At 37.7% G+C, this 18,393-nt stretch overlaps 1 protein-coding gene across 1 annotated transcript in view; it reads left to right on the top strand.

Annotated features, from left to right (window-relative positions):
• The window catches only part of LOC121326901 (cytosolic carboxypeptidase 6-like), a 260,712-nt gene that overhangs the window by 11,918 nt on the left and 230,401 nt on the right, over window positions 1-18,393 (top strand). The window contains exon 3 of the mRNA XM_041270542.1: window positions 9,160-9,284. Coding sequence (XP_041126476.1) covers window positions 9,160-9,284 — 125 coding nt within the window. The remainder of the gene's footprint in view (window positions 1-9,159; window positions 9,285-18,393) is intronic.

Below are 18,393 nucleotides of genomic sequence, written 5' to 3' on the forward strand. Positions count from 1 at the left end.
CCTCCTCCCTTTATTTTTTTCCTCTGTTCCACTCCCTCTCTCCATTTCTATCCCATTTCCTTCCCCCTCCCTCCACTTATGCCCAGCTGGATCTGTTTCATGTGATTAGTGTTCTTGGGTGTTTGGGCTGTTGATCAGAAGTCCCTCTCATTCATTCTGTAAGGGAGAAGGGTCTGTAATTACAGAAGTTCCAGTTTCAGTCCTTAGGCCCCTTGTTGCTGCCCAATGTTGTTGCTCTTCTTTTGAGTGATAAAAAGGTGCTGTAAGTGAAAATGATGGCAACAAGCCTCGGAAGCACTAAAGTGGTGCGCACGCAGAGTGCCAGTGGTGGAGTAATTCATTTCAAAGCAATACTGACTCTGTAAACACACTTTCAAACCAGACTTTTCATTTTTCATCTTCAGCAACAATGCAAGGATCTGGAAATGTTTACCAGTTTGGGTTTTAAAAACCTATTTATGTAAATGGAAAGTGCCAGGTTAAAGTCCACTGTGGTGTCAGGTAACATTTTCTTATAAATGTGTTTTTTTTTGTTTTGTTAGACCAGTGAGATATTTTCAAACCATGTTAAAATGCATCAGCTTCTAAAACTAGACAACTTCATTGCACCATTCTACCTTGAAGAAATACAATTTCGTAAAAAAATCTACTTGAATGTATGCATTCATTCAGTTTTGCACCAGGCCCCAATGTTATTACTGGGTTACATTATTTTTATATTGTAGCTTTCATGCATTCATGATAATATTCTAGGAAGGCACATGCCTATAGCTGTACTTGAATGGAAAAGTTATCAACATTCAAAAGAAAGTTATTTGAAACAAATAAAAAGCACATATTTCAAATCACCCATGAAATTGTTAGTACTGTAGGCACATTAGAAACAATTCTTCTTTTAAAAGGTGTAGCATTTCCTGGGGTGTTATATGTAGACACTATAAGAGAGCTATGCATGCATTTACTACACTGCAGGTAAATACATTAAATAACTACAAACACATTACAAACAATAGAGTTCACAGAAATACATTTGAAGTAATTGGTATCATTAGAAGTGGGATGGCACTCGGATGGTGTTTTACCTCTTCGCTAGTGCCTGTGTGAAGCCTGCTGTTGGGAGAACCTTATCAATGCCTGGCACTCTTAACAGGATCTTAAACTCTGTGGCTTAAATTTGTGGAAATGAGAAAGACTTGTAAGCCAAAGTGGCCCCTAGTGCCATTTTGAATAAAATATTTACTTTAGCTGCATTCATATGTCTAATTATGCATCTGAGTTCTATAAAACAAAAACATTTAATACAGTTAACATCAACAAATGTTTAACTGAATGATTTTTTTTTTGAACAAGATTTTTAAGTGCCAGTAAGTACACCTGGAAACGATGCACTATCCAGGCTTTGGCCTGCTTTTCAAAAGAGCTGGGATTTTTATTTTGTAAAGCTGCCAGTGCATTGACAGCAGCAGCACTTTGTGTAAATCCCCAGATTGAAAATAGAGGATTTCCTCTGCTAGGCTTTTCTCTGCATACCCCCCCCCCCCATCCTTCTCCACAGTGGATTTGATGGCACCCTATTCTCTGGCTGCTTTGCCTAACCCTAAACATGCCTGAATCCGATTAGCCAATAATATCAGTACATACACATGTACGTGCTATACAAAAAGAAAAAGATTTTGCACTGAGAATGTTCAAACCAACCTTTGACCTGTTGCTTTGCTGTGTGTATGATCTACTTTGCACACTGGAGTTAACCTGAAACCACTGGTCTACCATACAGCTAGCAAAAGAAAAAGAAACAGAAGCCACTGCAAACTGCCACAGACGACTGAATTAAATGAAAGGTTTGTTTTTGATTTAATCCCAGCCTGGATCATTAAAGGACACTCTGTAGATCTCTGAGTTATTATTGGATACCGTGTCAAATTGGCTATACCTGACTGTAAGGAATTTAAGATCAAGATTAAATAAGCATGTAAAATTAATACTCTCTTAGATAAAATATGAATGATTTAAAGGTGATGGAAGGCTGTAAGGTATGATGTAAATACAAACATTCAGTAATAACTGCAGACGAAAATAATTCATTTGAAATGTTGAAGACTGCATCATGAAAGCAGGCAAGTTTCAGAGTATTTATTTGACAAGAATTCCATAAGTTGGAGCTTGGTGGAAAAGCTGTAACTGCCAGGTTACTTGAACATATTGTACCCACCTCTGTGGATAGAAACGCATCACTCTTGAATAGAAATCCACATATCCTGCATCTAGTGCGTAATCACTATCATGATAAATGTGCTTTTAAAATAAGCCATGCTCTGTAAACTACTTTCCCTCCATGACTACCTACTTAGGTGAGTCTTATTACTGGTTGTATAATACCTGGGTTAGGTCTGATCAGTCCAAAGCAGTTTTTGCACGAGCCCGATTGCTCAGCTGGTTATTTTAGTAAGTTTACTAGGTAGTGGATACTAGTGGATTTGCAGACCATTGACCATGAATTCTAACCAATGAGCAACTACAGGTGCTCTGATAAGTCTTGTATCTGATGCCTTCTCTCTCTTTCTTTCTCTCTGTCTCTCTGTATCTCTCTTCTCTCTGTTCCCGAACTCATTACAGAGCAATCAGCCCCAAGCTCTGAAGTGCGCATCCAGAGGGAGCAATAACTGTAAATAATCAGGACTGCAAGCTCCCCGATAACTTGTTACCAAGATGATAACAGCCCTTCTTAGCAGTCCTGTTGACCTTCTGTTTGCCTCAGGCTTTCTAGGACCCTTCAGCTGTATCCATTTTTATCTTTTAAACTCTCTGCAGGGAAGATTATTTTGTGGCATTAGGAAGAAGAAAAAATAGATTGTCACCCTGCGCAAAGACGTTCCTGAATTTCTGTACTGTCTTTCCCGTTATTCACTTGCAAGCATGAAATTGCAGCAAACTGGCATTTACTTACTGAGCTAGCCAGTGCTGCAAAGCTGAACATTATTACACTGGGGGGAAAAAACAAACCAGCCAGCCAGCAGCTGCTAAGTGACTGAATATTGTGTATCCCTTATCGTTTCCAAACCTGATTAAAGTTCAGTATTACAGTTTTGGACATTCTGCACTTTTCTATCACAGTGAACAACTGTATTATTGGGTTTTCCAAAGTTTAGAAGTTAATGGTTGAGTGTTTTGAAGTTGTGTACCAATGTGTGGGGGACTGCTAAACCCAAACAAACAGGTCATTTTAATTTAGAAAACATTACTGTTGGGTTAACGAGCAAACCACGACATTCGACAAAAAACAAAGTAAAACAAAAATATGATTTCAGATAACTGAACCACCCACTCTCTGGAATTTGATTGCATTTGAATTTTTTTCTTCTTTTTCTAAAATGTGTTTAGAAGGGAAAATGAACTTCAATGCAAATGAGATCCACATAGCTTTGAAATTACTTCTGTAAACTGAACTTTCCGGTAGAAATAACATACAGCAACATTCTGTACAACTGTAGATGTACCAAACTTGCTGGATCCAGATCTGAACCCTCAGGACAACACAACCTACAAAATTACCATTTGGACCATTAATCAATTCTTTAAATAAAAGGCAATATAGTATGAAAGTATATGTACGAACAACTGATGTGCAAATATGTATGCACCTCTATATACCATAAATCTATTTATGTGTATTGAAATTAATATATTTTTATATAATATGTCATTTGAAAAGGAATAAATACAGCAAGTCTTCCACTAGCTATGTTTAAAACTATGCAGGATTGTCTTGTTTTTGTTGATATGATAGTCTGAGCATATATGCATTATACTATGTTGAATATTGCATATCTTCTCTTTGCCTGGAATTTTGTTTTGTACAGGAATGTATTTGTAAAAGGCAACTGGTTGATTTTACAGTATATAGTTCACAAGAACCAGTAGTGCTGTGATGCAGCACTTAAGTGTCCCCTCATAGCACAGAAAAGTTGCATGAACAGCAATAAATGAAGGGAAGGAGACCCTTTTTCACTGCTGCACCCTGACACTACTGCTAAGCTTTCTGTTTCATTGATCAGTCACTAGTAATTAAATGAAAATTTACTTTTGCATGAAACAAACATCAAGATATTGCACTTCAGGGCAGAATCAATTTCAGATAATATTTTTAATAGCTTCTGGTGTTAGACCTACCCTCCCTCTGCAGGTAGGTCTTTAAGGTAGGTCTTTAACCCTAACCCTAACCCTAACCCTAACCCTAACCCTAACCCTAACCCTAACCCTAACCCTACCCTCCCTCTGCAGGTAGGTCTTTAAGGTAGGTCTTTAACCCTAACCCTAACCCTAACCCTAACCCTAACCTATTGGGATGGGAGGCAGTACGTCCATCCAGAAATTTTATCCAGAACAACCCTAACCCTAACCCTAACCCTAACCCTAACCCTAACCCTACCCTCCCTCTGCAGGTAGGTCTTTAAGGTAGGTCTTTAACCCTAACCCTAACCCTAACCCTAACCCTACCCTCCCTCTGCAGGTAGGTCTTTAAGGTAGGTCTTTAACCCTAACCCTAACCCTAACCCTAACCCTAACCCTAACCCTAACCCTACCCTCCCTCTGCAGGTAGGTCTTTAAGGTAGGTCTTTAACCCTAACCCTAACCCTAACCCTAACCCTAACCCTAACCCTACCCTCCCTCTGCAGGTAGGTCTTTAAGGTAGGTCTTTAACCCTAACCCTAACCCTAACCCTAACCCTACCCTCCCTCTGCAGGTAGGTCTTTAAGGATGGTTAAAGAATATACAGTATCTCTGTTGGAATGGCATTGTAGCTGTCTGTGTGCTACCATTGACCCTTTGTACAAAACCATTGCATTGCCATTTTTACATGTTCTTGCCATTGAAGATTATTAATAAGGCAATTTACCACATTTAATATATTGTGTGTTACAGTATGTAATCATTACACTGCTACTAATCGCCATATAAAGTTTTCAAAATGAATCATAAAATAAAGCAAAACTGGCAATGCTACAGTATAAAACACACCTCAGAAGGTTAATTCAAGGCCTCTGACGTCCACATCTGTTGTTTTAGACTGCCCTTTTAACATTACTGATGTGTTCTTCACATTGCACCCCAGGGTAATAGCTTTGATAAATTGGGCCCCTTGTCTCAGCTGCTGGAAATCAGCTTTACAAAACTTCCTGTTTGCAGGTATTTGGGTTGCTATTAATTCATGTTTAAATGCATTTATCTTGTGTAGCTCCACAATTGTGCTTTGCTAGTCTTAACGTTTATTGCCTAATAATATGTGTGAGCCTGTATCTAAAGATTGTTTAAAATTATGACAGCACAGCAGCAAAACACAACTGTCCCTGTGGCGTGAAACATGTTTTCCTTGATTGCATTTAACCAGGTAATTTTACCATATGCTGCACATTGCATAAGTGTTCTATATTTAGTGTTGGGACAAACACAGGATTTTCACGTTCGGATATCCGCTCAGAATTTAAATATTCGTTCGACTATTCATTTGTTTTTCAAAAAGTAATAAAAGCTATTATATTATATAGTGTTGTACTAACTGGATTATTCATAAATATGTATGCTCACACCCTCTTTTTACTGCTTTTTTAAATGCTCTACAATATTGTTGCCGTGTGTGTATGTATGTATATGTATATATATGTGTGTGTGTGTGTGTGTGTGTCTCTCTCTCTCTCTCTCTCTCTCTCTCTCTCTCTCTCTCTCTCTCTCTCTCTCTCTCTCTCTCTCTCTCTCTATCTCTCTATATATATTATCGCTATATGATAGCTAGATATATACAATATATATATAATATATATTTAAAATCAGAAACGAAATCAGCACGCTCCTTGTCGAGAAGTAGTGTGTGGTAATTAGATCGGAGCACAGAAGGGAAGGACAGTGGGGGGTGGGGGAGTGGTCGAGGGGAGACGGAGAAGGCTAGAAGGGCCGGCGGCAATACTCTCATAGACGGAGAAAGAGGCGAGAAAAAGTCTTTATTGTAAGCACATGTTTTCGTGTCCAGAAGGATCAATATCACTATTAATATATACATATATTATACTATATATACACATCTCTCCTCTCCTCCCCTCTCTTCCTCTCTCTCTCTTTCTTGTTATCGCTTATCCGTCTCTCTCACTCCTCTCTCTTTCTCTATATCTCTATATATATAGAAATATATATATATATATATATATAATATATATATATATTAACATTTTGTGTTAAAGCACATGTTTCACTAGTTATAGTGATAATCTATTATAAAAAGAAAACTGATAAATTAATGCACCTCACTATTTTGTCTACTATTCGTACTGATAAAACAAGGAAGCCGTTACTTGGATCATGGCAACGTTACAGCTAGCTATTTGCTCCTGGTTTTTTTGTTTTTTTTTTTTTGTAGTCAGAATTTTGATGAAGTAATAATTATCTACCTATTATGGGTTCATTTTTAGCGTGGGTGAAACAAGGGTTAACATTATAACAAAATAATTTCCATGACAGATAAAATTAGCATTTTATAGACACTAAATAAACTTAATATCCTGTTAGGTCATTGCCTGCTATCTTATAAAATTGTAATGTTTGTAACAGTTTTTAAATTTTAATTTTTGTCTGTAACATAAACTTTATTTGTTTAAAATTGTATCCACGTTCTTCTGTACTGTAGGTATTTGTACTCCACTGTCCAGTACGATTTGCATTGTGGGCCTCGGGAAGCTCTGTTAGCAATGGTTTCCTGCTTTATGAAAGATACTAATAATGTATGTGTTCAAAAAACCCAAAACAAAAACCAAAGAACAACTAATACCAATAATTATGTACGTGTCCCATGAGATTCTGTCTCGCTCTAAAGGCACAGTGTGTTTTTGTCCCAGATGGCTTTTCTGTGTGCGTGTGCATAATCTGGTTTGTTTATTTTTTGCTGTCTAAAACTTTTAACTAGAGGCTCAAGAGCTGCTGTGTTGATCTGTTTCTATATATATATATATATATATATATATATATATATATATATATATATATATATATATATATATATAATACTCACATATCACACAGAGATATTTATTGATTCATTTGCCATTTTTGAAACTGTCGTGCAAATTCTGGTGAGACGATAAATAGGTGAAAGGTATTTTTGTCCGTTGTAGCGAATATGAACATCTGATTTTTATATCTGAATACCTGTCCAAAAATATTCATGTTAATATTTGGATATTTGTCCCAGAACTATCTGTATTACTTGGGAAGTGAGAATCGGAGGTTAGATTTAGATTTAACCCCATCCCTGCCAGCAATCTCAGGTGTGGCCATTCCCCAGTTAGATAATTAGTGCTAACTGGGGAGTGGCCACATGTATAAAAGGAGCCAGAAATCCATTGTTTATTAGAGGAGTTTGAGGGTGAGTGTTTGTGCTGTGGTTTTTGTATTGGTTTTCAGCGTAGTAGTGAAAGCTAATGCCCAGACTACACATAGTTATTATTTTGTTTGAGCCTTTTATTTTGGCCCTCATGCCAGTTTATTTTGGTCTTGTTAAAAAATGGGCCCATCAGCATTTAAACAGTCTCTAGGTCCCTTTCCTGCTGGTATCAGCCTGGGCCATGATGTCACAAGGGGTTTGACCAAAAATGAGAACTCTTGCAGTACGTAGCACATCCTTTTGCGTAAATGGGCTATCCTGTACATTCATTATTGGATGAACATCTACTGACAGCCAGTTTATTGGAGTTTTGGGGTTCTGTTCATGGTTGGGCACTACTTGTGAGTGCACCCAATCACAATGCAACGATCTTTCATGTGCATACTTTAGACAGCATCTGCCACCTAGATACATTTACATTGATGCACAGGCAGACGGGATACACATAGCAAGGGCCATAAACATTGCTCTGTGGTCAGTATTAGATAGCTTGAAGCAATGGGAAGTTTATAAGAGAATATTGGAGCTGTGTATTTGGGAATTATGATGTCACAGACTGTACTAGGATGCTTTTGTTGTCAATCGGGACTCCATCATTGCTGGATTTGTTAACTTAGTAAGTCAGTAGATTGTATTGCCTTGTTATAGACTCGGCTTGTAGAGTATGCTTCCATATACAAAACTGCATACTGTCTATCACTGATAATCCTTGATGGTAGTAGTAGTGCAGAACATACATACTGTATTAGAGGTGAAAAAGTGAAGAGTCTGGAATACAAGCTTCATTTCAGATTTTCACCCTTTCAGCTTCCCTGAAGGAATTAGAGGTGGCACTGATTGAGGAATGGTCGTGAATCCCTCCAGAGTAATTTGAACAGGGTGTGTGGACGCATCTAGGCAAGCCAAGTGTTAACATCTGAAGAGCTTGCAGGAAGAGTACAGATTAGCCTCCGGTCACAGAAGGAGGTGAATTTGCTGAGGCAGCATGGTGGTTGCCCCATCTGTCAGTAATTAGCTTTGTGCTACCTGGCACCTGGCTGTCCAGCCCACACTCTTCAAACTGCGCTGGCTGGCCCAATGAAACGCAGCGAGCCACATGGTCCCTCATTCATCACATGCCTCCTGCTGTCTGGGGATAGGGGTTTAACTCTGAGACATCAGAGGAGGAGATCGGTTTGTATTCAGACCCTCAGCAAGAAGCTCCAAGTAAAGAATCTATTGATTGATCTGCTTATTGATCTGCTGTACTAGAAACAGGAAGTCCTCTTGAGATGTAGCATCTTTTTCAGCAGGGTTTGGAAAGCAATATACACTTATCTTAGTGAGATACATTGTCTCAACTCACCCGTGTTCCCTGAGTAACATCTCCTAGCAACATGGTGACCCCTAGGTGGGTGAGTGTATTGAGTGCGGCTGAAAGGGCCAAGATTTGAAGTACTTTTACTTAATATTTCAAAATATGTTACATTTAATCGCATCTTTCAAAAACTCTGAAGTGTGACATATGTAAGTTTGTAAAGACCTTCCTTCTTATATCCCCAGATTAAGATGTGCTCAATAACTTACAGAAAGGGTAAGCGGCTCCCAGTGTGATATATGTTGTACAGTATATATGAGCACCTCTACTATATCCCTATTGCTAAAATAGGTACGTTTCCCTCGGAGATGCTTGCGTCTGATTATGCGACAGACTACCAAGGTACTAAGGTTTGAGCATTCTGTCTCAACAGGTAACCTGGGACGGGTGGATTACATCAGTGAGTTTGAGTTTGACCTTTTCATCCGGCCAGACACCTGCAATCCACGATTCCGAGTCTGGTTCAACTTCTCTGTGGAAAACGTACGGGAGTCCCAGGTGAGAAAGCAACAGATATCCCAAAGACAAAACACCTTACAGTACTCAACATCTAATACAGTAACAATCAACACCCAAAAAAAGAGTGGTTTAGTTTATTCTATGTGTTTCGTGTAATAGTTGCTTGAGCTCAAAGGATGTATAGAGTAAAGAAAATAACTTGTTTTTAATTTTGGGATGCAGCAAATAATTATAAAGGACTTCTGTGTGCATAACTAGCTAAATGTATTCTCATCATTGTGGAGTTACCATTATAGCTTGAAAAGGGTGCATTTCATTAGGAGCGTTATGTTTTGATAGTTGTTTAATTGTGGGATTGCCATTGTCTGTGACGAAGATAAAAGCAGAACTTTTGAAAACAACCATTACAGAGACTTCTAAAGTCTACCGATCTCTGGACCCAGGTACTCCACGTTGATATCCACTTTTGCATTCCAAATGGACATAAAATCTTCTCTTCACTTCCGTGTATGGGGTTTTAGTTGAAACAAATACTATAACGCAACTTTATAACTCGGTGATAATATTGTACATCTGTCCATGCTGTCTGCCATGTGGGACTGAACCAGATGATGTACAGTAGTACTGAAAATAAAGTTTTAGAAATGGGGGACCAACCAGTTTAGTTAAAGTACATCAAGCTTATAAAAAGTGGGTGTATGAAATGGAACTCGCTGAATCTTGGCTTTGTTGGTATACACCAGCTAGGCAATGCCACAGTAGTGAACCAGCTGCAATCTAGCTGCTCAGTGCTATCTTTCCCATCAGCTTTACCCACTGATACTGTCTACCACAGCTTGTTCAACAAAGCTTGAATCAAGAGGTGTGCAGCTCCTCTCTCTCGCTTAACTGTCTAATGTGTCTTTCTTATCAAATATATGAATTGAGTCTTAGTTTAGTTCTACCCACCCCCGCAATACAGTTTATGACTTTCATTGTTGAATGACTGCAAAATGCCAGTGGTGGGTCTGAACATAACGGGTCGGACTACATTTAACATAACAAGGATAACAAGGATATTTCTTGACAGATTATTAGTGGTGTATACAAGCTGCATCTCCCTGTTGTAAGTCACTTTCAGTCATGGTAGGCAAGACAGCAGATCTGCCCAACCTTGATAGAAGGATAATAGTAGGGAGGTGCTTTTGTAGAAGGAGTATTCATGTATTCCACAAAAACACGCAACACCTCTGACTCGTGCCATTCTACACCCTATTAATAGTATTATGGCAGGTGTTTCCAATAGTTTTACCCCTCCAGAATATGTTAAACAAATATAGAAATAAAAATGAAAGGCGTGCCTGTTGGCCTTTTCAGCGGAGCCTGGTCATTTGTTTTCTTTTATTAACACAGAGCAGAGCCTTATCAGGGTTGTCATTTTGGTTTAATGGAGAGAATTTTATTAAGTAAAAGGCAGGAAACAGTCTGCTGGCATGGTGTCTGTATTCCCACTGGGTAATATTTTTACATGCAGCCACTAACAGGCCTTGTTGGGGCTAAAAAAAGCTGCGTTGAAAGTGTGGGACGCTGTCTCCTGCAGCCTGACTCTCTATCGGCTCATCTCCCCACAGTGCTGTAGTCAGCGCTAATCAAATTTTATGGCCATGAGATGAATGGGAGTGCTTTGCAAAGAGCCTTATCGATTGCAAAGGAAGATACGGCCAAGCGTCCAACAGGATATTTGCTGTTGCTGCAAAAAAAAAAAAAAAACTTATGCGGTGGGGCGGGGGGAGGGCATTAGGGGTAGCTCAGAGTTGCTGCTTGTGAAAAAAAAGTGTGCCCCCACCCTCCCCTCATCTGCTTTATCTTTTTTTCTGTCAATTCAATTTCCTTTTAAAATGAGAACCAGCCAGAATTTAATCTACTTCTAAAGGGGTGGGGTTGGGGGATCGTTGAATGGCTGAACACATAAATAAAGAATAATACATAAAATAAATAATAAAGCAGTCTCAGGCTGCACTATAGAGATATTGGTAACGTATTACGTTTTCTTACCCTTGAAAATATGTAATACTTTCTCATTGTGTACATGTTTTTAATTGAAAATACATTTAATCTGACTTAAATGTTAATGGAAAGTAACAAGTAATAATTGAACGTAAATTTAATATCAATTGCATATCTATTAAATATTCATTTAACATTAATTTAATATGCAATCAAATGCAATTAATATTAATTTATGCCACGCAATATAAAGCGTTACCGAGATATCAGCACATTTGCTTGGCACTCGGCTGGAGTGTTTTATCCCTCTAAGCTTACCGGTTGTCAGTCTCAAACAGGGAAATTGGAAACAGTAAAACCCTGTGATATTAGAACTAAAGATGGCCATTTTGAAGGAATGTAAGCCAGTGAAACAGATTTGGTCAGCCTCAATCAGCTTAAAGGCTTTGTGGAAATGTGCAGTGCCATGGGGTTGTTGTGGTGGGTATGTTTTTTTTTTTTTTTTCCCCTAGTGGGCGGTGCTGGTTAGTGACGTTGCATTATAGGCGCAGATGATTATTGTAGTGTTTGATGGTAGTGATGTTAATGTCTAGGGATAATATTTATGTGACGGAAGTCTCTAGAAAATGGGTGTTGTTGGTGGTGGAAGGTTAGGGAGTTTCTTTTCTTATAAAGAATACCGTGCTTTCCTATTGATACTGACAAACTGAGGCCACACAGCCATAAACTAAGAAGAACTACATACTGTACACCATTCCCAAAAAACCTTTTGCCCTGACAAATGTCTAGTGCCATTTGAGTGAAGAAGCATTTGATTGTAGAGAAATTCGATGGAAGGGGAAGTGATTGTAAAAATAGTCAATCTGTTGGGGAAAGTGCTTGTTCAGAAATTCAATTGTAGAGTATGGTGATTGTTGCAACATGTACTTGCAGTCCCCTCTAGGCAAAACTATTGCAAATGACAAGTGTCTGTTCCATAAACCAGTGCATGAGCGATTGGAAAGATCAGTAAATGAAACATGAACAAAAGCAATAAGAAATGTAAAGAAACAGTTGAAACCAGAGAACAACTGCGGTTCCCTTTTCTACCCTGAATTACCTTCCGAATCCCTTTCAATTAGTTTGTCTTAACTTTGAACCTACAGCCAACAGCTCCGTCGTTTTATATTTCAGTACAATTGAGATATAACTGGAAGGGGACTTTTTTTGCAAGGAAGACATGGACTTTAATAGGTGTGGACCAGCATGCAGACGAGGTCTGATCTAGTCTTACACCTTCCAAGTCTTTTCCAAGTGACAACAACTGGTTTAAAATGTGTATACAACATACTATTGTGATGTTTGGAACAAAAGCCATTTCTCCTAAAAATGCACGAATGAGGCTTGATGAAAGAGTTTGGGACATGCTTATTAATGCTTGCTAAATCAGAGGGTCAGGGTCAGGGTTGCCCTGTAAAATGTATCCCGCTATTCAACAACTATTCAATTATATTTTTTCCTAGACTTTTTTTCAACATAGCTCTACTTAAAAAAAAAAAAAAAAAAAAAAATATATATATATATATATATATAGATATGTGTGTGTGTGTGTGTGTGTAAAATATTGGAGAGCAATTGTAAATAACTGTTGGATTACAGCATCTGCCACCACAAAAAAGTGTTGTTACTGCTATATAAACAAGCTTGAACCTACATGTGAATGGGAAATTCGTTGCATTCTGCCTTGCACAATACTCCAGTGCATGTCTGTAGAAGCACATGCTGTCTGATGTGCATGCAGTGATGCAAAATCCTTGTGCTGCTCAGCCCCTGTGAATCAGAGGGGGTGATGAATCCTGCTGGTGTCTTCTCCTCCACCTGGATTGCTTATTGATCATTATAATCATTCCCCCCACCCCCCCCCCCCCCCCCCCCCCCCCCCCCCCCCCCCACCCCCCCCCCCCCCCCCCCCCCCCCCCCCCCCCCCCCCCCGCCCCCCCTTTCCCCCGTCCCCACACTGCCGACAGGGACTGCTCTCACTGTGCTGTGCCACAGCGGTGGGTTTAGCAAGCTGAGTGCCTGGATTAAAGGCTGAATCAGAGTTTATCAGGTTTATTCACAGAGGCCCATGGCTTCCCCCGCCCATGACTTATTTTTTTATTAGCTCTTTATTGGAGAAATGGTACTGGTTATGTACAGCAGAGGAAGATGCAAAAAAAGCGCCATGTTTTAATCGATTGTTATGATACAGTTAAAGCCTAGGATCGTGTAAGAAATATCCCTATTTTCCCTGCTTGGGCCTATATAATACCACATGTAAGTAAATGTGAAGGTGCAGTGAAAGTGTTTTAACATTGGTTATTTGGTAAAAATAATCAAAACAAAAAAATCTGCAGTGCTCTTTTAACATATCCAATAGATCAACACAACTGTAGTTTACTGGTGTGGATCAATAATGTCCTGAAGGTGGGATGATATTGGGTTATAAATAATCCTCTGAGCTGAAGGCCATTCTTCTATAATATACTGGTAGTGGGATCTGGAAATAAGAGTTTAAACCAATTAATTTCTGTACCAATAGCTGTAACTTAATGGTATATCTTATAAAGTATGTAGTTGGTCTATGTTGTTTTCTTGTGGAAATATGACTTTTGAGGCCTAACTGGAATTCCAACCATTTTCATGCAGTGCACTGCTACACCACAGCTTAACCCCTCTGCGCATTCATTTAAAATTTCTTTAGACAAGTATGATTTCAAAATGTTAATCTTAATTATAGGAATAACCTCTTGGTTATTAGGCTAACACATTTTTTGATAAAACTGTTGCTGTTCCTCAAAATCCTTTTGATAGAGTGTGTGGAAAGCAAGGGCCCCAAGGTTTGATTTTTGCAAACATTTTCAATTACAAAACAAAAAAAACAGGGCATTCTGGAAATGTAATAACTAAATCGTTGCTTTGTAAAAGCAAGCAAAAAATTAAGTGCATTTTTGTTTTAAGAAATGTCCAGTCCTTTTACTGTGTACTTAATGAAGAATATAATATTGCCCGTTCAACAGACTTTAACTGCCTGGTTATAGCCTGGGTAAACACAAGTAGTGGGGGGCTGCCTCTTTTGCAAGAACATTTTTTTGGGACAAACTTCAGATAAAGTACGTTTTATTAAATTTTCAGCCTATTCCCACTACAGCTTTCTAGGCCACATCTGCTTTCTGTGCTGCCGTACAATATGCAACCAAGTTGTACACGTAATATTTGCATGACAGATAATGATGAAAGGCACTCTACAGGTCTATGTTGTTTGATTGTTGTAACATGAATATTCATGTTCATAGTTAGTTTTTTTTTTAATTAAGATTTTTTTAATATATGAGAAACCGTTCTGTACTGGGAAATGTCTGTATTAGTGTCTTTTGTTATGAGATGCATTTTATGGCTCTATAATGGCAGAATATTGATCTAACTTGGTTAAAATGAAGAAATAAGTAATCGTGGTGAATATATAATTTTTATATATTTTCCATTGTGAGTGTATTATGAAGGCCAGTTTTACAAAAAATATGTAAAGTAAATATAAATTATTAAATGAGCATCAGTGTTGATGTTTGTGTGGTAATTATAATATGTTTAAACTTTTCATATTGACACATTTCTATATTTTGTGATGTGAAGCCCAAGATGACCTGAGGCTTTTAGTTTCGTATAAAGGAATAATAATTTGCAAACAGCAGGGCTGTGCACCCTGTGTGGTGATGGCGATAGGAAAACATGGGGGCCATGTGGAGCAGTGTGCATCTGCATGAAATTATCTGCGCCGAGTCAGGACATGGATCATCCTTTACAAACGTAATGAATACAGATTGCATACCGGATAGAGATGCTCTGCAATCTGCTGCACTGCAAATGAAACAACTGCTGTTCTAATCAAATAGTCTTTTCATGCCAGCACAGCCTCAAGTTGTCTAAATTCAATTCCAGATACTGGGTTATAAATGTTGTAATTAGGGTACTGTTTAAAGCGCCCATGCTCCCTTTTTTGAGCGCATAAAGGCTCTTTCATTTACAGTAACCCTTCGGTTTCCAGATGGCGTAGTGAGTCAGCCTATTAAGGGTTTACCAGAGAGCATCTCCTGCACATCTAATAAAGCTAGAATAAGTGGTATTTTGTTTAACATTATGTTACGTCATGCTGCAAGAGATCCAACCAATAATGTTTCAGAAGTCCTTATCTTGAGCATAATGCACATAAACTGCACTGTTACTTAAGCAATAACTGTCAGGAAGCTTCAAGTGTGCAAGGAGATACCAATCTTCCAAGTCGATACAATCCGAGAGTGCTCTGGACTTTTTTCTTCATTAAAAAACTCAGTTATTTGCAGATTCAGCTCCAAGTTTGACTGCGGCATAATCCTACATTTTACAGAAGGCTTTGCTGTGCTGTGAATGGGACTGCTTCTGATGCTTGTTTCATTCACTTCATTTTATTTAGTTAATTTAAAACTTTTACTCTGACCTGAAATCGCAAGAAAGTCACTGTCAGAGAGATTCCACTTGTCCTTTAATTCAGTACAACAGCAGTCTGAATTGTAATACACAGTACTAGTCAAGACAGGGGAAAACAAAATCTCATACCAATATAACAACTATAAATGATAGGCCAACTGCACAGGTTAAAATAGTTACTAGTTTGTATCTGCTGACTAGAAAGCATGACATACAGCATTCATGCAATTGTTTTCACGAGGTGTTTTATTATAATTGATAGTTATTTTGGTATGTATATAGTTGTACTGCAGTCATAACTTGATCATCATACAGATTTGACCAACAGTATTATGACTGCTGTCCTTGGTGCTGAAATTGGTGTAAAAATTGCTAGGGTGATTTAAGGTTGGCTTGCATTAATGCAGGAGACATAGGCCAGTTGGTGGTTTAAATTACTGTAGTCCTATTTTTTTTTGTTTTTAAGATAAAATAAGGTTCATCTAAGTGCACATATGGTTGACCATAGTATTCATTTCTACAATATTCTGTATGATTTATGAACCCTGATTGTCTTCCACAGTCAACATCTGCTTAATAAGTATAGGCCATACCATACAGCTGGAAGATGGATCCTTTTGCACCCCAGTTTTTTTTTAAATGTCTTGGACTTGACCCAAATCCAATTTGACTTGAACTGAGAAGCTACTGTGATACAGTTTTAAAAATGAGCTCTCAGTCTTATACATAAGGTTGTGTTTTTTTCCACAGTTATCACAGATTTGACTATTTCCGTGAATTGTACCCATTGCTGTGTAATAGGCAGATCCTGTGAAAATTCCCATTTTTGAAAGAATAGTGTAAATATACATATATTTTTTTTTTTTTTTATCACTTAATAAACGTTTGCACTACATGTTACATGAACCTGGCAACTGGTTTAGTGCTTCTGATAAATGACTGAACACACTGGATAGAGCTACTGTAACATGATTTCTTTAAAATGTCTTTAATGAAAAAGACACCAAAGATCAGAAATATTTCTGCTAAAGATTGTTTTGTCTAATACAAGAAGGGGATATTTCATGTGCCTTGTGTGTGTGTGTGTGTATCTATCTATCTATCTATCTATCTATCTATATATCTATCTATCTATATATATATATATATTATCACTGATGGTGAAAATAGAATGTGTTTTAAAAAGTATTCTACAATTTAGCATTTACTATTTTTCAGGTAAGCATTTAAATATGTAGGAACATTTGTTGTATAATAACTGATTTTGATTGTGACAACGCTATTTTTTCTGCTTTATTACGTAGTTTATTTTAAACTGTGAAATATCTTGAAATACCTATTTTTAGTCTGTGAAACGCTGGGGGGAAAAAAAGCTATTTTTTGCCATTAAAAAAATACTGCTCTAGCCCTTCTTAATACATTAATATCAGCATAAAAAATACACACCAAAAAAATTAAAAATCTTTATTTTTTTATTTTTTTGCAATAAAACTTTGGAGCCGAGGCAGATATTTCTTATTAATTCAGTCTGATTTGCAGCAACAAAAAAAATGATTTTTAAAAAACAAACAAACAAAAAAAAAAACCTAAGCAGAGCATTTTCTTGTTTGGAAACATGTTCTGGAGTCCTCCACACATTTGCATTTTCATTCTATTCAGTGGCTTTCACTTATTACTCTCAAATTGTTTTTGAATCTCTAATTCCCTGGATGTCTTGCTATACTGAATGCTATTTGCCTTGTATTATTTGCTGCCGGGGCTGCTGCGAGAGTTGCTGTCAATCTACATTCGCAGCTAATGTTGTTAACTAAAGGCAATATTGTTGTTTTCACTGTATGCTGTCATAAACATTTGACAATTGACTGAGAAACACGCAGGAGCTCGAAATTCAGACCCCTGCAATGAGGAATTGAAAATTATAGATAGAGAGCTCTATCAGAGTAGGATGTCAAGTGAGCAACGTGTCAGAAAGAGAAATGCTGGTAAACATGAAAACGATATACGAGTTAGTATATTTATTATTATAACACAAGGAATAATGAACACACAGCTGTACACAATAAGCCTGTAATTATGTCAAAGAATTATGGTGAAGTGACAGACACCAAGAGAGAAGCTTCAGCCATCGTAACTCTGAAATGGATTGACAGACTTGTATTTGCAGTTTTAGTAGCATTATGTTATAGCAGATAAAAAATTTGAGGATACAGGGTTTCCAGAATTCTGCTTTTAGCAATATTAATATTATTATTATTAGTAGTGGTGCTGTAGAATTATAAAGCACTCCGATTCAACAAGCAGAAATAACACCCAGTTATAGCAAATAATATTACCCATCCAACATTCATCATTAGGTAATCAGATGCGTGAATTCATCCTGAACACCTGCTTTACAGACTGAGGGGTAGATGTACTATGACTGACCAGTCGCAGTGCAGACATGCCACAATTTGCATTTTCATTATGACAATTCGCAAAGTCCACATTTTATTGTATGTTCTAAGAATTAATATGTTAATGAAGAGAGCTGCATTGTACTATTTTTAAATATTATTTGCATCATCTTAGTGACATCTCATTACAATTATTTTGATCCCTCATTTGCACCCTGTTCTCCACCCTGTTTTTGCAAATTTCTGCAGGAACGCCCAGAATTACATATTCATTTAAGGCTAAAGCA

The sequence above is a fragment of the Polyodon spathula genome, chromosome 14 (genome assembly GCF_017654505.1).
Source record: "Polyodon spathula isolate WHYD16114869_AA chromosome 14, ASM1765450v1, whole genome shotgun sequence".
In the NCBI taxonomy this organism is placed as follows: domain Eukaryota; kingdom Metazoa; phylum Chordata; class Actinopteri; order Acipenseriformes; family Polyodontidae; genus Polyodon; species Polyodon spathula.